Here is a 27,998-nt window from a genome sequence, read left to right on the forward strand (position 1 = left end):
CCAGCCAATAGGAGTTGTTATCTCAAAGGTCACTGGGAAATGGAGCATCACCACATGTGAGAATTATAAGTTGGTAGCATCAACAAGTTTGCCTTTGCACTTCACATATATTGATTGTTGTTCTCTTGTGCTTTTAAAAAGTAAATTAATAATACAGCCAAGCGGCAGCAAGCAAAGAAAGGTTGGTGTGTTTGCTCATCACTCATGGTCCTTTGAAGCAGGTCAGTAAGTCTTTTGCAAGTCTTACTGAAAAAGACTTCAGAAAAGAAAATGGACTAAGATAATCTCAGTCATCAGGGATAAGTACTAAAAGAGATACAAAACTTTCCATTTTTAAAGGGCCTAACTAATGAAGAGCATAGAAAGGAATGTGTTCCTTTCTTGGAAATTCTTGGTAGTTGAAATCAAGTTTCTAATTCAACAGCATTTTCTAGTGACTTAGGCCTCTCTACAAAAACACAGTGGTATGATTGTGTTGCTGGTTTCTAGTAACGTTACAGATTGGAGAAGAATGAATGGTGGCAGTGGCCCAAATGGCACTGTATTTACAATCCAGTTCTTGCATGTTTCCTAGAAGTTCGTTGTGCCCAAAGGGGTTTTCTATCAGGTAACTTGTTACACATTGCAGACTTCTTCTCCTCATTCCCATAGACTATCAACTATCTGGACATTTAATCAAGCGAGCTTGAAAATAGAGATTGAGCCATTTAATCATTTCTTTATTAATTCCTCAGGGACAAGTACTACTGTTTTTAAAAGTGTCACTGCCCCAATATGTTTTTACTGTTATTATTTCTCACTAGATCCAAGGGAGAGAAGATTGAGGGAAAGATTTGGGGTTAATGGAGATAGATCGAAGGACCCTATGGGAAAAAACAGTGATGTAAATGAAAAGGAAAAGGATAGCACATGGCGGACTTTCTCAACTATTTTTTTCTTTAAATATTAGCTCCCTTGATCTCAGCTTCCCTTGCTTCTTATTATGCATAACGTATTGTGAATATTGTGGGGACCATCACTTAGTGCAGTTGCTGGAGCCAGCTCTGTCTGTATGGTATAGGTGACTAAATGCAGCAAGAAGGGATAAATGAATAAATGAGCAGTGTAAACTGGGAATGAGATTCAATAAAAAAGCACAACAGAAAAGGAGACTATAAACATGTCTGAATAAAGCACAAACTGGGTAGCAATGGATTCAGCATGCAACATATTAGTGATTTGCAGATATGTAAGTTATCAGGCCATGTGGAATAGGAAAAGGATAAGGCCAACAAGAGCACTTCACAATCAAAATATATTCACATGAGCTTCATTTTGTTCTTATGGCCTGGCTTTTTCTACTTGGTCTCTTGGTCCATGTCTTTCTTTACTTGGGATTAATGGGCTGCTTGGGTTAAATGTAATAGCAACCTTCAGTGCAATGGCAAGATCTTTGTCAAACTGCAGAACATCTATACTTTATCTATCATTTCTCTCTCTCTCTCTCTCTCTCTCTCATCCATCCATCCATCCATCCATCCATCCATCCATCCATCCATCCATCCATCCACATGGTCTTATGAATGTATATTTGTGCCAGTGTGTCTCTTGTCTGAAAGTAGGCTATGGAGCCTATTATCCAAAAACCCAGAGTGGCTATGCAAATGATGTCAGTGAGGGAGCTTCATATCTAAGTATAGAAACAATTGTAGATTGATAGACATAACTGAGCTTTGATGGGATAATTATCATTGTTGAAATGCAGAAACTGAATAATGTAAGTTATATCATTGCAACAGAAGAAGCATTTCAGTGTACCAGGCATCTGAGAAAACCAGTGGAGAGCATCTGGGTAAAAATAATTGGAGGGTAAAACTGCACTGCCAAAGAAAGAAAGAATGTGAATGATGCTGTCATGAAATAAATTTCAAAAACAAGAATGAATAATAATAGAGGAATAGAATCTCCTTTATATTTCTGAATTGCTTGGTAACAATGTCCTGCTTCAGAAGGGAAAGGATGGAACAAGGGGGTCTGGCTGTCTACCCTCTAGCTGATACAGTAAAATAGGTCAGTGAGATTAAACTAGGAGGAATCACATAGTGCTGGAGGTCTCATAATCTTAGGAAAAGAAAAGGTAAATATAATCAAGCATGTCACTAGAATTTCTGGGAAAAGGATTTCGACAAACTCACGAGAAGGGAATTTTATGCTGTATCCTGATGGAAAAAGAAATTCTTAAATGAGTTCCTACAGTGACCATTACAGTGAGAAAGAAAAGAGGAAGACATCTAAACAGACCACATTTTAAACAAATCAGTGTGGCATGGAAATCTTACTGTTAAGCTGAAAATAAAAGAAATGTATAAGGAGATATATATATAAGGAAGGAAGGACCTTGGCCTTTCTTCCCTGGCATCTTTTTAAAAAAGCATGCAGTCAAAGGCTGCCCTCTATTTTGTCTTGGGTGAGATCAAAGTAGACAAGTCATAGTAACTTAGGGACTTCTCACATCTCCCCCTGTCTGCCACGCAGTTAGAGAACGATGCAGCTCCATCTCGAAGGGCAATTCTGTTGGCGCCAGCAGGTGGACAGCTAAGATTACTTTCAGTTGGGGCAGAGATCTGACTTGATTGTTTGCCTCTGTCTGGGACAAACTATTAGGATCCATGGTAGAACTGAGGGGAGAAAAAGAGAATATATGACAATAAAGAGAAAACCATTTTTGCAAATGTATAAAATTATTTCAAATAAGAGTTGGAGAACAAGCACTACATTGGTTATCAAAGTTTGGATATACGTATTGCTGTGTTTCATTCCACAAAGGATGCTATTTAGGGGCCTCTGATTTAGTGATATTTGGTACATTTAAACATGCTCATATAAGGACTAACGAGCCTTACGCCACAGCCTGTCTCCCCACCAGTGTTGGTCTAACATGCCCGAACCAGGGTGCTAGATTTTGAACCCAAACCCACCACAAGTCCAGAATCAAAAAGGCACAGCCCAGGCCTATGGGATTCTATAGACAGGCAGCCATCTGAAATATTTGAAACTAGAGTGACTCCTATGAAAAACAGCCCCTTTCTCCTCCATCAGCCAAATTGCACCAGTGGTGGAACAATATATAGCAATAATGTTCAGATCCTGGGGGCATGTTGCAGTTAGAAACATTTCAGTTGCTATGTATGCACATCCATGCAGAAGGTCACCTGGCTATGTGTCTTCAAATGACCTGAGCGTACTAAAAGGTATGTGTCTCCTTTAGATAAAGAGCACTGTTTACATTTTGTTCTAATAGAGGATCCTATGGAATCAATGCAAAATCAATTAGCAGCCTACAAAATTCAAATATCTTTTGTTAAATTTCTCCTGAGGAAGTCCAGTAAACTTCATTAGTGGATACAATAGCGCTTCTTTCTTCTTTCCCACGGGAACTAGTTTGTCATGGTGTCAGAGTGGAAAAATATTTCAAGTTGTCCAGAAGATTTGTATTAAGTCACAGAGAAAGACTTGTGAAAGCTGTCATCACGTTTATTGAAAGCAGAGGCACAGCTCATTACCATGAACTGCTTGGAGGCAATTGCCATTTTTCAGTGCCAGAAAGTGGCGGGGTGAGGCATTGGTTACCCAGGTTGCTGAAAATCTTGAATTCCTCCCCCCCTCCCCCAATTATGTGGTGGATGGACTTTGATTTTATTGCTAGGCAAAGAATAAAGTAAGATGCGGAAGCCTGCATTTAACTAGCTAATGTCATGATGGCTCACGCAAACATGGGCTACGGTCGATAGGTTTTCCTGACATGCGTAGTTTACTTTGTCATTTATTTTTTCCTTAAGCTACTTACAGTATGTATGCTGTTTAAGGCAGATTCCTGTTTTAAACAAATTTCCTTGAACTTGATCCCTGCTGGCTAGGGATGATCGGTGGAAATCTTAACTGTTTTCCTGTGGTACCTCTTTATATATCATTCTGTTCTACGAATCCTTAAAAATAAAAGAAAATCCATAACTGATATCAATATTTTCCCCAGTTTCTTATTTTTCTGTTCAATGTGCCTACATCTGCACAGCAATCCCTTATATATAGCTTTTTACACAACTTCCCTTATATATGTATCAAGTGCAACTTCCTTATATATATTTTATCTTACCCAACTTAGTCTCAGTAGATTTTTTAACAATAATCTTTCAAACAATGTGCTGTTTATAAATTGCTGCTAGCTGAGACAGCGTTGATCAGCAGTACCTTCTCTTCAGTGGTGGCTTTGATGCCACCGTAGAGTTCAAGTTGGCAGATCCCAACATTTCATATTGCAACAGGTTAGGTATCATACGTTGGTCAGGTATCCTCTCCTCTCCTCTGAACTGAAATGATCTGAAATCTACAATTCTCACCAGGAACAGAATTCCCAGGGTCTATTTGACATGAGATCCTAGACTTTTGGCTGCTCAGGAGAATGAAGGAACCATTCCCATGACAAATGGTGAAACAACATTTAAGCACCCGTTTTTGCAATTTTCTTGCCTGCACAAACAGCCACAGAACTGAGCCTTGAAATATGCAAGCAGCAGCAACGGATGAACTTCAGCACAGCCCATAAACAACATGACAATGACAAAAATACACTTCTCTGGCTTTTTCCTAATGCACACATAAATTACGCATTTTGGCGTTTGGCAGGCTGCAGAGAAATCTCAAGAAACAAAGGGATACTGTTTTTGCCATTTCATATCCTGAAAACTCAACATTAATAGCAAGCCTCTTTCTGATGCACGCGAACAGTCCAGACGTTTGTATCTGGTGTTCTGCCTGCAACGTTCAAGACACTTGACCTGGCTCAGTCTTCTCTATCAAGAAGATATGTGCCATCAGATAACTGTGATTAATGTGTAAACCTCTTGAAAGGACACCCTGAGTTTATCAAGACTCTTATCTTAGATGCCAGCCTAATCTTATCTCAGTTTTGATCAGATATCTTGCTAAGTAGATTGTGGAAATCTATAGATACCAAAGTGTGGAGTGCTGCATTGCGGCTCATTCTGATTAATAAGCTAATTAAATACAGTCTGAGGGGCATGAGTATGAAGTGGACATATAGTTGCTCAAAAGGAATATTTGGTGCTCATCGATGGTCCCTCATTCAAATTGGAATGCCACCCAATTCATTCTTAGATTCAATCCTAGACTTGAAACTGACAAAGATTTTCATTAATGACTTGGATGGTCAACTTTGTAAATGACACAGAATTGGATTATATCACTAATACCCTAGAGAAACGGGCTGAAATAAGACAAATGCAAAGTTCTTCCTTGAGGAAACAAAAATCAGATGCACAGAATAGAGGATAACTGGCTTGTCAATACTAACTTGGAAGAATAATTGATTGCAAAAGGAATATGAGTCAGCATCGTGATGAGGCTACCAAAAAAAAAAACAAATACAATTTTAGGTTGCATCAACATAAATATTTCTACATCACAGAAAGTAACTATTCTACTGTATTCCAGGTTCTGAAGCCCCCACCTTGAATATTATCCTTAATTATGGATATCACACTTTAAGGATTGATACAATGTGGGATATGTTCAAAGAAGAGCAACAAGAATGATCAGGAACTAGATATTAAGTCTTCCGAAGATTAAAGGAATTAGGAATGCTTAGCCTTGACAGCAGAAGACTGGGAAGGATAGAATAACATTTTTAACTACCTGAAAATGTGCCACCCAAAAGGTCAAGAGCTATTCTTGATCATCCCAGAATGCAAGACAAGAATAATGGATTCAAGTTACAGGAAGATTGATTCTGGTTGAATGTTAGGTTCAACCAATGGCAGCAAGGATGGAAACTATGTCTCCTGCTTTGTTGTCTAAGGTATTCCCTGGGTCTCCATGATATTTTCTAAATTAGCCAGTTTCAGGACTTTGTAACAATCAAAACAATATGAAAACAAAATGTCCCTCTTTGGGGGGAAAAATCCTCTTGGCACATGTCATATTTTGTTCCAAACTGGCAGCATTCAAAACAGTTGTTTCAAGTAGACCATTTGAGCTAGGAATATTTTGCACATCCCTAGCATACCCACAGCAAAACAAATATGTGTGTGATGATACACTAGTGATTTTTTGAATTCTGTCTCACTTCTGCGATCTTCCAATGGGAAAGCCTGCCTTTGTTCCTTACGATTGTCTAAACATTCTCTGGGTCACACCAAAATAAGGATCCCAATGTTTGACTGCATCCTGCATTAGTAGAATGGCTAAACAAGCTGTTCCTGTTCAGCCTTTTGTCTGCACTTCAAAACTGTGACTTTATAGTCAAGGAGAACTCCTGTTCCTGTTATATTTGGCAGCTAATGCTGCAGAATTTCTTGAGTGGAGTACTATAAGCAGAGCAAGTAACTGCAAGCATGATCAGCCTGCAAACTATTTCCCACTAATAAACTGAAATGGTTCCTTAGCTGAGATTATCCATTTTGAGGGATAATTGGAGAAGTGGAAGGAATAAATGCCAGCACACCCATTGTAAGCAGCTTTAGCATCCAGCAGCTTTTTTTTTTTTAATTGGCTTCACCCAAACTCCCTACTGTGTGCAACAACCATAGCAAACCAGCATAATAATTGCATTGAAGAAAGAATGGGCAATTCAGGTAAAGAACCTAATAGTGAAATACAGGTAGCCCATTTAAACAACTTAATCTTTCCTTTCAATTTTGACAGTGTTCTTAAACTGTCCAGAGAGATTTGGTAACCCTGTATCAATCTATTAAAGTTCAGCTGTTTTAAATCAACCAATATGGCTGTTATCAGCATTCTAAAGAATCTTGCATCTAACAGATATGGGTGATTCGTTATACGTAGTAATTGGAATTCTGTGAATAGTTTTTATTTTGTAATGTTAATCACAAAAATATTTATCAATCTTATGATGAATTCTAATGTCTTGAGAATACAGAATATTAACTTTGCAGTCTGATAAAGGTAGGCTTGTATCTGATTGTTGTTAATAAATTTATCCCACAGATTGAACATATAGTATCTTTATGATAGAAGTGGACAGCTTGTGGTCTTCTGAGCCTCTGCTGACCAAATGAAATGGTAAAGCATGTGCAGATTGTAACATATATCCTAAAATAAGCTTGACACAATTTTAATTTTAAAAATCAAAGGAAAAGCCCTTCCTCCTCTCACCCTCCCAAGCCTGAAAGCAGGCAGTTGTGGTTCCTCCCACATGGGATTTAGCTCTGCTCATTTGTGTCTGTGTGTGTGTTTTCTTTTTCCTGCCTTCAAGTCAGTCTTGATTCCTGGAGGCTGCTTGGCATCATCATAATTCCACCGAGTGGGGTCTTCCCTCTCTCGAAACATCTCCAATGCAGCCCCCTGCCAGCAAAAGTTGCCCATTCCAATATATGCTAGACACTGGATAGCATTCAGACAAACATATATTTCCACTGCCTTCTGTCTTCTAATGGCAGATGTCATTGTCAGTGCTGAAGTGGCGTTGTCTCTCCAGGCCCCACCAGCCACTGTTTCATAAAGGAGCCAGAATGCCAAACACTGGTGGCTTTCATCTTCATTTTGGTCTTTCCACAGAAGAAGCAGGTATACTTAGCATGGTGGCTAATTTCAATCTTCTTCACCATTTTCCTGAGGGAAGTTCCTCACTGTACATCATATGTACCTACAGTCCCAACCTTCTTAGTATCCTTGGCCATCTTGCTACTTGAACAGACTGCAGAAAGAAAGAAGGAAAACCCCAACATACGATGCTAACATATCAGGTGTTTAAATATCCTAAGTTTTTTCTAACCACATTTGGGAAGAAGGTGGAATATGGGGAGAACTAGGTTATAGAGGCCAACGCTTGTCTTCTATCCAGCATCTTGGTTTAACTGTTTGCCGTTCTGTGGACTTCTGCCAATCAATCAGTTGCTTCTCTAATGAATGGAAGATGGAAAATGGTTAGTAGCACCACCATTTAGGAAAAAGAAATATTCAAGAAGTCAACTTGAGGTATATTTATTCCTAAGGAAACAACAGAAAACTAAAAATTACATTCCAAACATACATTACTTTTAATACAAAAACCAAACATGGGATTAGAAATGTTGGGTAATATTCTTACCTCCAGCGTGTGACTATTCCACAAGGTCAAAGCCAAGAGTAAGAAAAACATGTTATGTGGTTCAGTATTTGAGCTGTGAAATAATTTGCAGAGACTGTGAAAAATAGGAGCTGCTATTCACTTTAGCCAGGTGCATCCTTGAAAGGCATCCTCCCTTCTCAGCTTCTCTTGTTCTTTCCAAAAAGCAAACTGTTTTGACTTGATGTTAATGTTTGGGGTTCCTATAATGAAGTCTGTTCTATAATTCATAAATTAGACATTGCCCTATAGGTATGCTCTTACTGTGAACGTAATAAAAGATTGGTGAGAAAGCTATGCAGTGTCCTCAACTGCCTCCAGGAGTAAGTAACTTGTAAAAAAGTGTATTTTAAAACATAGAAATACCAGCATCTTCTTCCTATTTTACATATACATTTAGAAAAAAATACATTGTTGGAAGAGAACTGCAGTGTAAGTATCTTCACAGCACACTTTTTAAAACAAATTCTCTCTCAAGAAATTGCTGTTACCCTGGTTTATATATTTTAAAATATAACAGCAACAACAGCACAAACACTAAACATGCACATCACTTAACAAGGGGTCACAATAATCATAAAACCAGAAGCCTGTGGAAGGTGCTTGACAACGGTGGCCCACTTTAATCAAAATAATGGTTTTACTTTGTTCTGCAAACTGCTGATTGTTAGTAATAGCAAACTGCACACACTTAAACACGCACGCACACACAGAGAAGAATCTTTATAAATTTACTTGTCGCACAGTCTGGGGCTCAGCTGGGTTTAAAGATCCCCAGTCAACCTAGAACTGGGGTACCTTGCAATGACATTTATTTAATTCTACATTACCTTTCATTTATTGGTATTTAATTTCTCCATCTGATTTCTACCCAAAATGATCTTTAAGGCAGTTTAAAAATATCAGAATGAAACATCCATTCCAAGCACAGAGATTAAACACTAGTCTCCATTACGCTAAAAGCAACTTGTAGCAACAAGGTACAAAACAAGAGTTCGCCCAATCATTTTAAAACTGGAAACCATGAATTTCTTGATCTACAACTAAAGGCAAAAAGAGGACATTCCAGTTAGCTAGAATTGGAATAAGCAAGTAGAAGCCCCATGTGCCCTGACGGCCAACCTATAGCCCTGGCAGGTACCGATCAATCTCCTGCTCTTGTTCTCGCTATTTGCCCCTCCTGATGCATTCGTCTTGCAGTTGCTTTTCATTTCTTGGAAGGCTCTAATCTTGTGAACCCTGGGAATTAGAGTCCTCTCACTGATGATTCCAGAACAACTGACAGCATGTTTTTTATACTAAGTGCCTCCTGTGGACATTTTTTGGAAATGCCCCCAGACTTTTTGGGAAAACAGACTGTCTTTAAAAGGCTCAGTGACCAGAGCCTTTAAAAACATTTGCAGTGTGAACAGAGGCCATATTTGTATGTTAGGAAGAGGCAGAAAGAATGTAGGATCTTAGCATCTCAAAGGCCCTAGGAGGCTCCATGTTGCTGGACTTTGCCATAGAACTTAGGTAGAGCTACATCATTTTCTTCTTTTGATTCTTGGTGCTTATGCTATTGCATAAGTATCTCACTAGACCTTGGTTGCTCCAGTTCTGCACAGTAAGATAACATTCCAGTTATCAATTACTGTGGTACTAAGAGGCACTATAATTCTTATATCTGCTACCAGAGTGATGCATTAAATTTCTGTTGGAACTGCTAATTGAAAGAAAATTTATTGTGTACCCTGAAGTAGGTTCTAAGATTATTTTTGTTTTCCCCAGAGTTAATTCAATTATATCAAAAATACCAGGATATTTGTCTTTCGTGTCCAGACAGTACATCAGATTAAAAGATGATGCATGAATTAAACAAAATTCATGAATGAAAAGGCTTTTTCCATTACTGCTATTGTAGGTGATTCAATCATGATGGGCAAAGAAGAAAATTTATATACCGAGACAATAACACAGCCCCTTTTCACCACCTGTTGTTCTTCATTCTTGAGTATCTGCTCTCAGTATCCAAGCTGGTTGAACAGGGTTTCCATTTTATTAAGCAGTAGATTCACATGCTGAAGGAAATACTTCCTAAAAAATATAGCTACCTTAATGGGATTCTTTCCCATAAGTTGCAGTAATAAATATTGGAGTCACTGTAGAAAATGGATTATTTATTTATTTATTTATCATATTTATATAGTCGCCCATCTCACACAAGGATTAGACATATTTGATACAGGATAAGTCTAATCAACAACTATGATGGCTAAATAGCCTCCAGGGCAAACGCAGAAATATTCTGCAAGTGCACAATACAGGTTTCTGGCTGGAAAATAGTATGCCAAGCCTAGAGTTTTTAAACTCTGCTCGTGGTTTATACAATCTTTTGGCAACCCACTATAAGGAAGAAGAGACCAAACCAGATGGATCCTTGGGTCTAATTCAACAAGGCTTATCTTATTTCTGGAACTATTATTCCCTCTGTGACAATTAGATGTAGATGTCTCTGAAATCAACCTTTAATGTTGTTGTATACTTAGTGCTGAATTATGGTATGAAGAGCTGAAATGTGTGTTGCTTTATCTGCTTAACTTTATATGGAAGTTAATGCTTAAAGAATGCTCTTCAGTGGAATTTTGCATGTCCCTAACTAAGCCACCATATAGTAAAATTTCAATTTCTTTCTCAGGATGCAGTTAGTGGCTAGAGTGACAGTGAATATAGGAGTGACTTTCTGATTTGCCTATTTTATATCTTGGTGGATTTTAAACATGTTTTTAGACAACCTCATCAACTTTTCTGTTTGCCACATACACCTTTTCTGCTCAGAATACCTTGAACAGTTAGTTGGCACAGGATTTGATTGGCTGTAGAAGATGTTAGGGCTTCTTTGTGTATCTTGGACATCTACTTCTATTAATGTAGATCACCTAGCATGACTGATAGTAAAGAACTGTGATCCATAACTTCAGGAGGCAACCAGATCACCTCCACTTGTTAAAAATTAGGGGTAGGCAACCTGCAGCAGAGAGGCTACTTGTAGTTCCCCAGTATCTTTTTTTGGCCCTTAGAAACCCTAAGGAGTCGTGTGAAGCTAAAACTGGGAGGAATCTGGTAGGTTTAAGGAGCAAAATGGCCAGTGATGGCTTGGTCACAGCAGCCACGTATCTTGCAGCCCCTGGAAAGCCTCAGACAATAAGCTAAGTGTCTTGGTCACATGAAAATAGATAATGCTTAATGCAGACATTTCCTCTAAATTCATGAAGGGCAATGGCTGGGCCTGTTGGCAACTTCAACACAGCTCCCAACATGAACAAAAACATAAAACTGTCCCCCAGCTGTGCAGTAAAGGGAAAAAATTTTCAAGCACCAAGATGTTTGGGACCTAGACAATTATGAGATTTAAGTACAGATAATGTTAAGAAATTTTATTTGGCTCTGTGATGAAAGCACATAAATTACAAGTGGAAGAAACATCATGCCACAAAATTGCATAGGATTCTTACAAAAATGTGAATTATGCATCTAAAGTCTGAAAAATTAAATTATATACATGTTAAATGATTTTTTTTCTAAGTGAAAGCAAAATCACTATTTCCAATCAGCCAGTCACATACATTATTTATACCAATGTTCAATAACGTTTAGTTTCAAAGGAAAGCAAGCCCTATCTAAAAGAAATCTCTTACAACCATGTCAATGATTACAATGTCCAAATTCTATGTGTGAAGGTCTGTCCTAAGCTACTAAAATAATTCTCAGTAGTGCATCTGAAGTATACAGTGGAGTCCAATGTAATTCAATGCAGCTCTATTCTCTATAGCAAATGTCCACAGTATATTATTTGACATGTTCAACACATAACAAGGCAAATACATAGAAAAGGCACAAGACTCTCACATCATAGACTCCTTTTTCATTACCTTACTTTATTTCAAGTAATATTCATGGTAAATGATATATTACTGCAAGTTTGAACGATGCAAGATATACAATATTACACACTAAAACTACAACTGCAAAAAAGGGCACTGTACAGATATTAAAAAAGTAAGTACAGTTAATGATCAGTTACAAATGTACTGAAAACCAACTACTGCTGATAAGATACTTTGTCAACCCATTAACTTACATCATAAATTAAAAAGTTCATCAGAGTTTTTCCTACCTGTTTGAAACTGCAGTATACAAGCATGGCGAAGAAAAAACTATAGAACTGTTATGAATACTGTGATTATTGTAGCCCATCTAACTTAAAACAAATTTGTTTAACCTTTATCTTATAAAATGCAGCATTAAACTTTGACCCTTCCAGGTTTTTGTATTTAATGATTAATAATATTGATCTTCAAAGTGCAAAAGTAGAATAAATGACAGGAGTCATCTTCCTAAAATCAAAATGAAACTTTCTGTTTCTGTTATACCCTCTAAATTACCCCATACAATGTAAGCAGAGTAGTTTATCTTTTATATACTCTTCTAACAGTGTGCAACATTTCTTCATGCATGATGTAAATTAAGAAAAAAAAATACTGTTTAGCCAAAATTTTAATTTCCCTATGTACACTTAGCATTTAATTCGATCTCTATTTTGTTTGATCTCTATTTATTGCTTACATTTAAATAAAATAAGTTATTTTTACTGAACTCCTGAGGGAAAACAAACTACATATACGCTGTTATGTATTCCAACTCCTTACCACTATCAGAACAAACTATAGTGTTTCAGTATTATCCACAAAGTAGAACAGTGATGGGGGGGGGGGTTTTAACCTTTCTTAGGTTAACTGTATAACTAAATGGCAGGATTAATCAGATTGGTCTGATTATTTTCTTTTTCACAAATGTTTCAGCTTTGAAACATCTATGTTTCTATACATTTGGGAAATGGCATTTCCATGTGCATTCCATAGATTAAAAAGAAGAAGAAAGCTATAATAGCTCAAACCAGTTTAATAACTAGGTCATTGATGCAACCCAAAAATAATTGAAAGCAACATTCTTGAATCCGTGTTATATCAAAAAGTAGTACAGAAGTCTGAGTGAAAGATTCTGATTATGCAACAACTATTTTGTAGCAGTATCAGTTATCACTCATCCCAAAGTATGAGTCTTTCTCCTAAAGCTTTTAATTCCAACACAAGGGAAAGTTCAGCAAGAACTTGCCTGCGCTGTTCATTTACAGAGACAGAATGTGCATATACTTATGTGAATTTGCATCACATATGAAGCATGTATAATCACATGATTACTTCTTGAAAAGATTTTGGGTTGGGAACATATTCTAGTGGTTACCACAGTTACAGAGAACTAACACTGATAATTCTCTGTTGAGACACAATCAGCACAGCCAACTATCGTTGCACACAAAGCTAAAGGAAAACTGATTTTTTCTCAAAGTGCCATTGTTAAGATGATGAAAGCTTTCAAGGTATAGTTGCAAAGGAAGAAATAAACAATTACGGATACTGTGATAACTGTGGGTAGAATATTGTTTCACTGCTGCTTCACAAGGAGGTCTACACACATTTACCTGCACAGAACATACTGGTCCCCAAAGAATGCTCCAGCCTGCATATGGTTTAAAAATGACCATGTAAATGTGGCCAGGGAAACACTGGCCTCTTAGTCTATGCCATTAAACTAACAAGACAAAAAAGGCCTACAAATAGCAAATAATTTCCACACCCAACCATTTGTTTTAGAAATTTGCATGATTCCAATAGAGGTCTTCCATATCTGAAGCTGCCCAATGGTCATTCAAAGAGAGGAACATGCCTGGGGAACAACATGGTAACTTGCTCTGTCAGAGTAATTTAGGTTTGTGGTCTTTGCAGGAGCTGTTAGAGAGGTGTATCAAACACTTTTCCTGGATTGTCTTCTAGCTCTTCATTTTGTAGTGGTTTATGGTTCAATTTCCCACCATCAGATGCCAGGGAAGAAGTTGTAGAGCTATGATCGCCATCCTCACTGATTTTGCCTTTCATTGCTTCTTGAACAAACTCCAAGATTTCCAATGGCAGTCTTTTGAATTTGTCTTGATATTCTTGATCAAGTTCAGCCTGTAACTGGAAATGACATCAATATAGTCATAAATAAAACCACCATGACCACCTGCTTTCTACAAACAATAGGAAAAAAAAAAAAAAGACCCTTGACTGACATTCCCGAGTGGTGAAAGGGAAGGGGCAGCATTTTGATTCTTTTTCCAAAAGTGAATTTGGCATGGGGATGGGGATCAAACCTATCACTGGCTGTATTCCATTTCTTTAGAGCATGTAGGAAGATTGTTCATACCATATTCACAAAGCAAAAATGTTGACTATTATAGCCTGCTTTCCACAAAACCTCATCAATCTGGATGCCTCGGTATCAAACATTCCCATCCAATGCTTTCCAGGTATGTTGGACTTCTACTCCTATAAAAGACCTTGTTATCTGGCGGATTCTGGGAGCTGAAGTCCAGTTCATCCTGAGGGTACTGATTAGGTGTCGGGTGCATTACTGTATGTGTGGATGGAGTTCATTTGGAGAGGAATGCCACCTGACCAACAGAAATCTTACTGTCCCTGCCATCACTGAAACACCTGGTGGGAGTAGCATGTACTCCAGCATTCCTGTGTTAATTACGCCTGATATTTAGTCTTGCTATGGAAGACTTTGATACTGAGGAATATATGCTAAATCAGAAGTAAAGTCAAGTTTTATACAAGATGTTAAAAAACCCTTGCTGACTTAACCTGTTGGGCTGCATTTGCTGATTTACAAATGTATTAAATGTACTACAGTGCTTGAAAGAGTAAATATCTATGAGTAATCTGACACCAGTTGATAAATATTTATTTGGCAGTTACATTCTTATGCAATAGTAATTAGTACGGAACATGAATTGATGCAATGGTAGTTACTATTAGACACTTAACTGCTTACGAAAGAGCGCTGAAACATACCAAACCTAGAGACAGAAACAATATTTCTAAATGTTGAATTATGTGTTCAAAAAATACATTCCCAGTATAAATCCAAATGGTAAGCCATGATGTTTAGAAATGGGCAAATTGCTGTACCGTGTTTTGAAATGAATAATTACTTTAATTCAGTGACACTACACCAGAGAAACGCCAATTATTATGAAGATGGAATTGCAATCGCGTTGACATTCAGTCTTGAAACTATTAGCAGGGCTTAATATTCAACTGCAGCAGAATCAGTTACAATGCATTTTCTAAATTCTCCCCACGAGAACAGAAATATGTATTTTAAAAAGGCATAAAGGCATAGAGAAATGTTTGTTATTTTAAAGCATTAATGCCACTTCTCTACTGAAGATTGATATCTGGTTATGTCCTTCCACCAACAAAATAGATCCATTACAGATGAGATTCTCCTCCCTCACATCATGTCTCTCCTACTCTACTCTGAAACTGAGAGACCCTCCAGATGCAGAGCAAATTCAAGGATGTCTGGGGGATACAGGCGAAGAGGGCGATGCATGATCATAAGATTGCAAGTCCATATCCCTTATCTGGGAATAAGTCCCACGAAACTAAACAGGACTCCCCAATAAAGATACGTATTATTGTGTAAAAACACTTTTAATAAATATTTGCATTTTTAATATCCAATGATTTGTTACTTTAAAATACATTTACATATAGGAGCCTGAGACTGTACATACGGAAGGCTATCAATCATTGAAAGCAGACAAGATTATTGTTATTATTCTTTATAATAACATCAGAACTAAACAGCTTAAATGTTTTAAAGATGCTTCATTGGTAATTTGAACATTTAATTCAATAACCTTAAATTTAAGGGATTAAAAGAAACAGATGTTTCAGTAACTGTGGTTCTGACTTTACAAAAATGAGTGGGGCAGTGATGTGGCATTAAGAGACTGGATGTCTGAGAATCCCCTACTCCACTTTTGTTAAGATAAAATTCATATGTTCATAGTCTACAACATCAAACCTATTAATTACCAACAACATTGCCAGTACAATTTTGTTCACAAATATAACTTCAAATAATCTTTAAGCACACATTAATTTGTTATTCTGCTTTTTTTTTACTTTGACAACAACAACAAAAGAATAGAAAAACAGAACAAACAAAACGGAAACAACAAAAATGCATTATGTTACATGCAGTAAATATCATTCAGGCTACTTTTTAAACAAATCATCAAACCTTGACTGTATGAATTAATATTCTGTTTCACAGTATCAGTGTGTTGAAATAGGGATTGTATAATTATCAATGAGATATATCCCTATTTCAATACACTGATTAGCACATAATATCAGTTTATATTCAGATTATCATTAGAACAGGGCAATTTATGTTTAATTCCAACTACTGTTACCCCTGCAATGTCCCCCTTTTGTCTAGTAAGGCCGGCAAATGTTTCCAATACAATATGGAGGAAATCTATATTTCATCAAAACTTGTTTAAAACATTTACACAGTACCATATGAAAAATCATTTCAGCGCCCAGCAAAACCACAATCACTGTGATTTTTCTGAACATACAGCTAAAATTTTAATGTTTAATTGATCAGATGCTTGATGGCTTTTATAAAACCAGAATGTGCAGGATGAAGAAACCAAGTAATATCATCCCTAGTCTAGGTACCAGTATCACTCTCAATATATCTGGACAATGGGTTTTTCCTTGAAAGTAATAGTATTTCTTAAAGAGATACCCTGGTTGTCCGTAATAATGCAAACAGCACTGAATTGTTCCAATTCAGTTTCAACTGAGATGCTAATATCTGGTTCCTAGTATCTTTGCACTGTATAATTTAATAAATATTACGTTTAAAATGCATAAAAAAATAAGTTCATATTTAGTACTCATATAGTTCTGGTGTAGGCCATCTTACATATGTAGTTAACAGTTTCTTAAGTCCCCCCCCCCTTAATTTTCTTGTTTAGGGCAATGCAGGACTTAAGGGTATCCCAAGCAACTAATACATTTGTAAAATGCTTATTATAAGGGAAAAAATATTCAAACTCTTGCTGTAATTGTTGTACAAAAGTGAATCCTTCAATAATAATTTATTGGGGTGATTATTTCCTGTACTAATTGACACTGAAGAATGCTCTGATATTAATAAGGCAAGAGTGCATTACAATTATTGACAGATTCAGCTGAAGAGTACAGGACTAAAAAAAGAATACAGTCAAAAGTCACTTGGAAGCTGAACTGAAAAAAAAAGTACATTTGTGTAGCAAAGGTTTTAAAATTGCATTATGTCAATCAAGTTCAATTCCAACATATAAAGTGAAAAGCATTACACTACTAATGTGCATCAATTTTCCTCCTTTCTTTGCCAAAATAGTGGTCAGTTGCTTAATTACTATTGCAATTAATATGTAGTTAGCCTGTTTCAAATTCTTGTATTGATTCCCTTTTAAAAATAAAAAGCTCCGGCTTCCTAAATAAATGCTATTTTGTAATTTAAAATGAATCCCAAACATGCTAAATGAAGTCCCTCATCTCATATTGTCTGATCATACTGAAAGCTTTGAACAGTTTTGATATAGAAATGTTGTACTGTAGTATGCTGCCTGCCAGTTATTACTAAAATACAATTTGCAATTTTTTAATGATTAACAAAAAAAAGGTGAGACTTCTCTGAAGTGTTGAGCTTCAAGGTTTAGTGACTGTCATCTAGACAACCGGTCACTAAACTCTGAAGCTCCACACTGCGCAACAGATACTGGCCATGAAAGCCTGTGTCAGTACATAGTCTTTTCATGTTCCCAATTTTTAATCTCCTGCTTCATCTTAATAAAGATTAAGCCTATTTTATTTAAATCAGAACACTGATTAACACAGAACCAAGAACTCTCCCAACCATGGAGGGACCAAGCCAAAAATGGCTTGGATTGGGGTGGGTCCTTGGCTAATGACCGGTGGAATTTGGTTAATGACGGCAACGGGGAGTGTCAGGATTGCTGTTGCTAAGCAATGCAGTCACGTGATGTTGTGCTATATGACCGCATCAGTTAGCAATGGCAATTCCGGTCCCAATGACCATCATAACTCAAGGAGAAGAATGTAGAATCACAGCATGTAATAATAACTGTATGTGAGGAGGTGCTGAATAAAATCTCTCAAGCAATTTTCCCCCCTCCTCTGGAGTTGTTAGGGAATGAAGGTGGTCAAACCTTCTCATACTATCTTTTACACTGAGCTATGAAATATTTATGAAAAATTCTTCCTTGAAATATTTTAGGCAATTCAACATTAGTACAGAAATACAATCAGAAATGAAGTAAAAAAAATTGGGGGGGGGAATTCAGAGTTAGTTTCAGAAATGACAAGCAGATTAAACTGCTCCACTGATGTTATGTTGATAATGCACTTCAAGGAGATTGGCTAGTGACCCGTGAGATTACTGAAAAGTCACCATGAACAGAATGTCTAATCCCATCTCTCATTTACTGAGAAATTTAAAGCAGTCTGTGGATCTGCTACCAGGCTGTCTCCAGCTTCTCTTTTTAGATATGTAGCGTTGGATCCCAAGAGCTGTGAGCAATGGAGAAAGCCACATCATTTTCATTAATACTAATTGAGGGAGATATCAGTGAAAGTTATTTAATGCAGCAATTTGGGGAATATATCAGTCTCCAGGCTTTTCTCCAATATAGCAGAATCCTCAAGGAGGCAATGCTGATGGCTGTAAGTAGTTCCTAGGAAACTCTGCTTCCTAAATATGAGGTGGCTGGTAGGTCCATTATTACAGCTCACTGCTCTTATATATATTACTCACAGGCTTCATGTACCTTCCAGTACAAAAACAACATATACCTTTGAGTGACATAAATCTGGAAGTGCAATAGCCTTGCTAGAGGAAGTCAAAAAGGAATGGTAAAGGAGCTGAAAGAGGAGAATCTTTACACTGGCTACATCGATTGCCTCTAGTGCCCAACCGGACAGGAAGTGCATCTTCCAAAAATAAAACATGTCAGTACTACAGAAAGTACTTCAAAAGTTACTTTTTCTCCTTCAAAGATTAATCAGTCTTTCTAATATATGCCATTCAAAGACTCTTGCAACATCCCCTCTTGGATGGGGATGAAAAATACATGTTCAGATATAAATTTCAATGGTAAATAGTAAAGAACTTCCAGTGTGATTCCGTACACTGACATTGACACTGAAATCTCAGGAGGAAGATCTAATTTTTTTTTTCCTTTGTTGAGGTCCCCTGGTCTTCATAATTGAAAAACTTCTGGTCAAGTATTTGAAAGAGCTATATTGCATATTTAAAATAAAAAGGCAGTTCCTATTTCAAACCAAACAGAGGGTTGGTCACTTTGTAAATACTAGTATCATATGATGTAAGCAGTATTTAGGACGCTGTAATATTTTCTCTACTGAGTCCAATATTTGCACAAGCAGCAATTAAAATGCTTTACAGCACTAGATGAAATGTGAACAAGGGAGCAAAGCTGAAAAGCAACTGGAAGAAGGATCAACCCCCCCTGTATAACATTTTGTGTGTTCTGCAGAGTGGTTTACAACGTTTACTTTACTGGATAATCCCATGATGATAATGAAGTTGTATCAGGGCTGCCAAGAGTTTCCATTTTAAATAAAAAAACAACTGATTTTTATGCATCATTGACAGAGACATGAGTGTGGGAAGCAGCAATGCATAGGTGCAAGAGAGAGGGGCTTTCTAAGAGCATAGGTCTTATGCAGAGCATAGGTCCATTTACCTTACAGAAAGTGCCACTGAACTCAAAGCATCACTGACTTATTTCTCAGTAGATAGGCAAAGTTGCAGTAGGTGGGCACTTGTTTGTTAGAGCTGATTTTATTTTTTCTAGTATTATAAAGCTGGAGTGATAGTTCACAAAGCAGTCACTCAAATATCAAAACCGTACACAGCCCTTCTTTTCCCTGTAGATCTTAACTTTGATATCCAAGAAGGGGACTCACAATTCTTGGCTAGTGTGCGAGGGATCACTGTCTCATTGTACTGCAGCAGGTATAGGCAATGCAGCCCTTCAAGCGCTGTTAAATTGCAGCTCCCATCAGCTCTCCTAATCCACTGAGCTGGCTAGAACTAAGAATGATTGGAAGTATCTGGAAGGTTAGACACTGCTCAGTTTTATGTTAAAGAGAAAAGAAAGCTCACAAACAATACTGAGAGAAAGACCCTTAGAAATAAATTCTCTTGAGGAGATGGAGAGTCGGGAAGATGACCTTGATGCAGATATGTGCCTAGGCAAAAGGGGCTACAGCATTTTTAATGTCCAGAACAGTCAGATAACATCCGGAAGCAGCTCAGTCAGACACCTCCCTAATTCACTTAAGTATAAGGAGGAGGAGAAGGTCACAGCACAATCAGACATGCAAGATTCTGTTATTATAGCCATTCTCAATAAAAGTAACTTTAGCCATCCTGTGGAGTTGATTTCATGGTCTGGTCTACCTAGAGGAGCTGATAGGAGGCAATAATTTGACTTTGACAAAGTTTTCATAGTGATAGCCAATTTAACAGATACACCAGAGACACATTATACAATTGTCATGACCTGTATAAGACATTCAGTTAGCACACTAGTTGTGAGAACAAAACTAAAGTTACATAACATGAAGACTAGCTAAACCAGTGCAAACATGGGTGATAATGAAAGCTCTTTGGTTATTTGATATTAAAACACAGAATACATTTTCACATTGTATCACATGAGCTAAAAAAAAATCCTGTAATTCACCACCTACCAAGGCTTGTGTGTTTATTCTGTTTAACTGTTAGCTGCTCTGTGACAAGAACTGTCAGTTGTTTAAGTAGCTGTAAAGTCAACTTTTAAGAAATAAATTTTAAACAGAGCTTATGCATTAAAGAGAGGTGAACGTTTCGGGAAGTAACTGCAGACTATTTCTATTACAGCAGTAAATTAAATGTAGCCTTTTCTACAGTATCATGCAAGGAAAAGTTATTTTGCATTAAAAAAAAACACTGCAAATCTATTTAAAGATTAGGCACAAGTCAAGTGCAGATTGTTTCTCACCAACAGGCATGGGAGGAAGTGAGGTCTGTGGCTTGCTGCTTGAATGTTACATTGCTGTTTTAAATGCTCTGTTGAATTACCTGGGAGCTTAGGAGGACCAACAAGGAAAGATGTTGGAGAATGGCAAATTTTGGGTGATCAGATCAGTGACATTACTTTTAATTAATTAGTAAACAACTGGCATTGTCTTCAAATGGTTACTGTTACATGGAGACACTGAGATACTTAAAATAGCCTCCATCAACACCTCAAAGAACAAGGCTCTGAAATTGTTTGCTATCTCCTTGTAGTGTCCCTTAGAGAAAGGGATGAAAAGAAAAGGAGAACCACTGATAAAGTAAAAGAGGACAAAGCAGTCTTCATAGCTATTCCCCATCGAAGCAAAAATGTAATTTTAAAAATGTAACTAAAAAATAAAAAAAAAATACTATAGCCAGGTAAGACTAAGCAACTTGAGCTTCAATTCCCATTATTGTTCCTGAAGTGATCTTTACCATTTTTCACAGTTTGCCACTTTTCCAGTGACAGGGAAGAGAGAGAGAAAGAGAGAGAGGAGGATTGATTGATTGATTGATTGATTGATTGATTGATTGGACTTCTATGGCACCCATCTTAAAAAACACAACTTTGGGTGGCTCACAACAACAATAAAAACCAGAAACAAATAGAAACAATAAAACCAAAAGCTGGTGCCTCCATCGTCCTTCTCTGATGCATCCAATGAAACCATTCCCAGGCTCAAACCTTACTGTGTCCCAAAGTTTGGAGGACCCAAAACCTGCACAGAAATTTCCACAACTATTTCCTGTGCTCCTTGGAATGTAATAAAGTAAAAATAAACGGTACAATTGTTTGCTGTCATTTTTGATACATAAAAACCTTTGCCTAGGAAGCTGCTTTACATTGTGTCTGTCTGCCTCTATTCACACATTGCCAGTGAATTATCCTCTCTTTCTTTTCCAAGGGGTTAAACAAGCTTTTCCCCCAGTTTGCTCAAATTAATTTTTACTCCATGCAAATTTAAGTACATATTATTTCTACAGTGTGGCAATTAATAGAGAGCTTAAAGATGATTATTTCAAAGCAGATACCAAAAAGAAAATTTTAAATAACAGTTACTGAAAATATTAAAGAATGGCCTTCAGTTAATCATAGGTCTCCCTTAATTATTTTGGGCTTGTAGATCTGGGGATAGTATAAGTTTGTAGAGTAATAACATAGTATAGTTCTAACCGATAATTTTAATCTCTTGAAAATGAATACCTGTGCAATACTTATCTAGCTGATTACATTCAGCTATATCATAAATTCATAATTTATACTGTAGGATCCTAAGAGAATATCTTAAAAACCACACATTACCTCAATATTATTGAGAAAAATATTTTAATTACACCAAACTGGATACACACTATGTTTGAATTGATATCACTCCATGATGTTACATTCAGTAAGACTTATTCCCAAATAAATATACAATAAATTTTCAAGCTGGATGGAGGACTTTGGGAGTTGTAGTCTAATACTTTTAGAGGGTGCTAAGATGGGAAGGTTGATACAAAGGACTGCAAGAATGATTATTTTACAGTCAGCTAACTCTGGCACAAAGAATACCCATAAAATCTTAAGTCATTCTTTATCACTGACATAATCTGGGTTTAATTTAGGAGAACTATAAGCTTGCCTTTTGAATTTTATAACTATATCAAATAAGCTAGATTTAAAATCTGCCTCTAAAGTTCCTTAGCTCCTGATAAAATAAATTAATCTGTAGGCTATCCCAGAAAGTAAAGAACATATCTTAAAATAGCAAGAAATCCAACCACAGGAAACTATAGGAGAATTTTATATTTCCCAAAGCAATTAAAGCAGTTATTTGAACAGAAGCACCACAAGTGACCTAAGGGATAGATGATGCCATCTTGAAAGCTAAGTGAGCTGGGCAAAATTACAAAAGTGATTTTAACAGTTAAATCCATGTGAGGGAAAGCCATAGGATTTTTTGTAATCTTCATTATTTCTAATTTTCTTCCTTTTTTTTTTTTTTGTAATTGCAGTATATTGGTAGGTGATGGGGTTTTAATATACACTGAAAAGAGTTGGCGATATAAAAATGTAATAAACAAGGAAATGTCATTCTTTTCTGAAAGGCATGCAACATAGCTCTCATTGGGCATTTTTTTTGTTCCAGATGAATGAGGATGAATACATAAGGATGAATGGACTAGCTCCACCCCTCAATTCAGCTCCACTAATTAGATGCATAACTTCCTGCCTGAAGTAAAATAGGGCAAGGAAAGCCTTCAGGGAACTGGCCAGCATGATCACAAATGAGGAATGCTGGGGAGTTCAGCAATATTAGGGTGGGGGCACCAGCCCCTGATCTCTGCCATAGTGTGCCTGTGTGCACACAGGGTCATGTGCAGAGAGTCCAGAAGAGCAGGAAAGCCTCTCCACTGTGGAACTTTCCCCTCCAATTTCTGGGGGATGACAGAGGGAAAATGTCTGCTCTTGTTCTTCCTCTTTCACAGGCAAACCTCTTATAGAAGAAGAACATCTGAGAAGGGTGATGGGATAACTTTAAAACAGACATATAGATTGATGTAATGATGTGTGTGTGTGCGCGTGCGTATATAATGCATGCCAAGGTTGCTAGTTAAGATTAAAATAAGGAAAATGGGATTATTTGTACCCATCATACCCCCCTATTTTAAGTCCCCAGCATTTTGCTGTGGGCATCAATATGCTACAGGCACCTTCCTTAGCATTCACCTAACTTTGTTTTTCATTGGCTGCATCCAGTTAAACATCCACAGCCCCATTCTGAGAGAGCCCAAGCCCATTTCTGCAGTTGATACTAAAATGCATCCTGGTGGATTTCATTCCAGCTGCCTTTATTTCAGCAGTGAAAAAAAAAGGTGAAAATAGTAACCACAAGAGATGCACAAGAACGGAAGCTGTTGCGATGCAGAATGTGTTATGGCATCAAATGTATTAGCAGGCCGAAGCCAACAGTAACCCTGCTAATACATACATCCAATGGCCTCATCACTAAGAAAGTGTTACCTGTGTGGGGGAAAGGAAGAATAATTCTGATGGATCAAAATAATTTATTTTATCTTTCATGTATATGCATTTTTTAAAAAAAAGCAAAAAGAGATATGCAGAAGGTGCCTGTTGGCAAAATTAGCCGATCTTCCATATTCCACACCATATGCCTTCCATCTTGAATTTTTACAGTTCTCATATAAGCATGTTAAAATGCAATCTGTCAAGCGAAAACACTCTTCTGCCTCATAAACTATCTTACAATTAGATCCCGAAGATGACAGCATACTAGACAGAATTCCAGCTCTCCAGAGCATATCCTGTCAAACATGACAATGTGTGCTTGCAGTAAATTATGACACAATTCCCAGTACTGAATCATGCCATTTACCATGGCTGTTATGTTGATGTCCTAGGCAACACTCTGCAGAATGTAGTGGTCCAACAACAGAAAACTACACACTGCTGCATACACCTTGTTCCTGCTTTTATCCTTAGTTCGCTTGTCTAGCGCCATTCTTTGGGTTTAATTAAAAGCCTTCCATGGATACATTTTTATAAATCAAAAGGATAATTCTATCAAGCTAACCATTATACACAATTTTGTCATAAGATGGCACACAGCCTATCAACAAAGAGTCTTAGCTCCACAGTGCTGCAATTAAATGCTCAAGTTATTTAGTCATTCCTGAAACCTCAAATGCAAATCATCATCATCTCCCCAAAGATTAATATTATAATGCATCTTTATTGTTCAAATGATTCAATTAGTGCTTTTTAAAATTGTGCTATTCCAGTCAAATCAGCTTTATTGCACAGGCCATTGTGACTAGAAATAATACGGACTATATAACTGTTGTTTCTTTAAAAAAGCAGTAACAAAATTGTTATGCCAAAAAAGTATAGTTTAAAAAGTACAAACTGTTGTCCCTCCTAAAGGTTACCTAAATTGAATTATGTCTGCCTATAATTTATTGATAATGTTTGCTTTTCCCCCTATATGACTGGTTAAAATTTGGTTCATTCCTTTGATTAAGGACTGTCACATTCTTGATGTGCATGTGTTTGTGGATATGCGCTTTAAGAAATGCAGTTTTTTCTCTTGGGAAATCATATGAAGGATATGACAGAAGGCAGCAAATTAAATTACTTTCCTCATTTGCTCTTCAACCAACATACAGAAAATCATTCTGATTGCCATGGGTGCTATTTGCATAGCTGTAAACAACTTTATAGAATACTAATTTACTGTATTCAACTATTAATTTTTAGAATTTCAAAGTGTTAGTTCATGAAACCAAAGAAAAGCGAAGGTATCAAAATAGCAAGACTATCAAATTACAGCTTCAGCTTTGATATCCTTAAAATTGGATATCAATTGGAAGTTATATTCATCGATCTTGGATATGTCAAACTATGTGCACACTTAGTCCCAACCAGGGGAATGAAGATTAGGCAGACATGCTGTAATTTACATTTCCCCCTCTATGAACCTATGTGGGAAGATACTGATGAGCTTGCAGTGACATATGGTAGACTGTATGGTTGCTTTGCATTTGAAAATTCTTGCAAATAGCTTATAAATGATCTTAAATGTTCTTACAGACAGGGTTAGAGGAATTCCTAAAGTTGATTCAGACTTCATGCCTAGCTCCAGAATTGGAACCACCATAATTAATAAGACTGGAGATTTTCATTAATAATGTGGATTTCAGTGGGTATATCTGAGTCCGCTCATGAAAGGCTGACTTTAGGCTCATACCCAAATGAAGGTTCCATGATCAGAGACAGCACAGTTCTAAATATTGGCTACTGAAGGCTGTTGCCTTCATGTCCTTCCCCTGGAATCTGTCTTAGCACTGTTGGCAACAGATCCTGGATTAGAGGGACCCTCTAATCTGTAAAGTATAAATGTTTCAGTGCATTGTAATCAACATAAAACTTGCTGGGATGACTTTCTCCCAACACAAGCATCTCTTGTTATTTTGAATACTGAACTTTGGGATACATCTCCTTGCCTTGTTCTTCTAACTCAGGAATTTCAAACTTTTTCAGGCCCCTAAAACTCTTAGAATAAAAGTTCTTAGGACCCTTAATCAAAAGGCAAAGCTGCAATGATAGAAAGCTGACTATAAAACAAAACATATGCTAATTTCTGCCTATCCATATTAAAAGAGCCAATTCAGAATTGCTGTCCAGACAGAAGCTCTTGTTCTGTCCACCCAAAACTTTTCATCTGGCCTTGCTTGGGAGAAGGGAAGAGAGGCAGGGTTGGAACAGGATGCAAAACATAGCAGCTGTGGCTTTTCTTTTCTTTTCTTTTTTGCAGGAGAATGGTGCATGACCAAGGCATTTTCCAAGGTAAAGATCATGGTCATCATTTTCACCCTTTCAAGTTGTACCTTACAAAAATTGCCATGGACACAAGTTTTGGTATCAGTCTCTCATGGAGCCCCATCAAGTTCTTGCAGAACTTTAGAGTTCCATGGAACACAGTTGGAAAAACCCTGCTTTAACCTAATATTTTTGCTTTGTTCTCCTCCTGTGTCCTGCTTTACTTGAAGCAAAGGACACACAGGGGAGATGTAGCTACATTTCTCCTGGCTACAGTTAAAATAGTGGAAAGAGCAGCAGATCCACAGCCCAAAGTTACAGTTCATTCTCCTATATGATGTATCTGGTTGCTAAACTATTTCTGACAAATAGCTCAGTTTTCTTTTGAGGCATTCAGGAGGGATCCAGGAAATGCTTTGAAACAGCAGGACAAAGTAGCCAGCTAGAAGTTGGGGATAACCATATCATAGCTGGATTATTATTATTATGATTGGGAATTCCTCGTATGAATGGCTTTTTCTCCTTGTCAAGATATATGGCCACTAAAAATACTCTCTGCAGAATTCTTTCCAAAGCAAAATTATTATAACAGTAAATTTATTCTTTCCCATACATTCTTTATCTTTAAATATGTAGTCTCTCTCTCTGTCTAGCTGGGTACTATATATAAGTTGTTGGGATCCAATTCAACTGTTATTAAACAACTGAAAAAAGTTAATCAGATTTAAGTAAGTGTGAAACCAAATAATTCCTGCCTACCATCTGTCATGAGGAATGCCATTACAATGGACCACAGTTTAGTGTATAAAGATCAATGCTTTTACAGAGCAGGTGGTGGTGGTGGTGGTGGTGGATCGCAGCATATTCTTGTTTTCTTAGGAGTGCAATAGGAGGCTGTGTTTGAAGGAGATTGCATTTTGCTCCATGCTGCCCTATTTTTAGCCCTGAACTACTAGAAAAATCTTCTGTTATGTTTGGAAGCTTCTTATATCTTTTTAATAATAATGCTCTGAAGCTAGATTTAAAAGGCATCCTCAGGGTTTAAAGCATATCCTGGGTTGGGGGCTGAGAAGATGCCCTCATAGTGCTATCCTATGCATGTCAGATCATAAGAAATCACTGAGTTCAGGCAACTGTGCTGAAAAATCAGTGAAATTATTAGGGGGAAAAAGCCATTTCACAAACCTGTTTTTCCTTGAGTCAGTTCCCCCCCCCCACTTTAATTACCATTTCTTCCTAGATTCATAGGTTTTAATTTAATACAATGCATTCAGTGTGGCTCCTTTTGACAGCTAAAATCTGGTTTAAGGCTTATATTCTACAGCCAATATGACATGACTAGATTGACGCTCTCTGTCTCTTTTGCCCTCAGCATTCCACATGCCATCCAAGGTTCAGAAATACATGAGACACTTGAGCAGAGAGGAGGAATCTGTTCCACTCTGGATATCATTTTGTCAGTGGATGGAT

The 27,998-nt window shown here is 37.2% G+C and overlaps 1 protein-coding gene and 1 pseudogene across 6 annotated transcripts in view; both read right to left on the reverse strand.

Annotated features, from left to right (window-relative positions):
• Positions 1-1,994: 1,994 nt before the first annotated feature.
• PLCB1 (phospholipase C beta 1) overlaps positions 1,995-27,998 on the reverse strand; it is a 454,738-nt gene continuing 428,734 nt past the window's right edge. For 2 of the 6 annotated variants that reach the window (XM_088134715.1, XM_088134707.1), the window contains one exon: positions 11,524-14,178. In XM_088134715.1, coding sequence (XP_087990841.1) covers positions 13,954-14,178 — 225 coding nt within the window. In that variant the 3' untranslated portion in view covers positions 11,524-13,953. Of the gene's footprint in view, positions 2,658-11,523; positions 14,179-27,998 lie in introns of those variants that run through there. The other 4 variants (XM_088134740.1, XM_088134712.1, XM_088134722.1 and 1 more) reach the window with 4 other exon arrangements.
• Positions 6,864-8,104, reverse strand: LOC112540998 (large ribosomal subunit protein eL43 pseudogene; annotated as a pseudogene).

Source organism: Python bivittatus, unplaced genomic scaffold (assembly GCF_059951505.1).
Source record: "Python bivittatus isolate LINGU-HERP-01145 unplaced genomic scaffold, Pbiv_v1 ctg000020_np1212, whole genome shotgun sequence".
Taxonomy (NCBI): Eukaryota; Metazoa; Chordata; class Lepidosauria; order Squamata; family Pythonidae; genus Python; species Python bivittatus.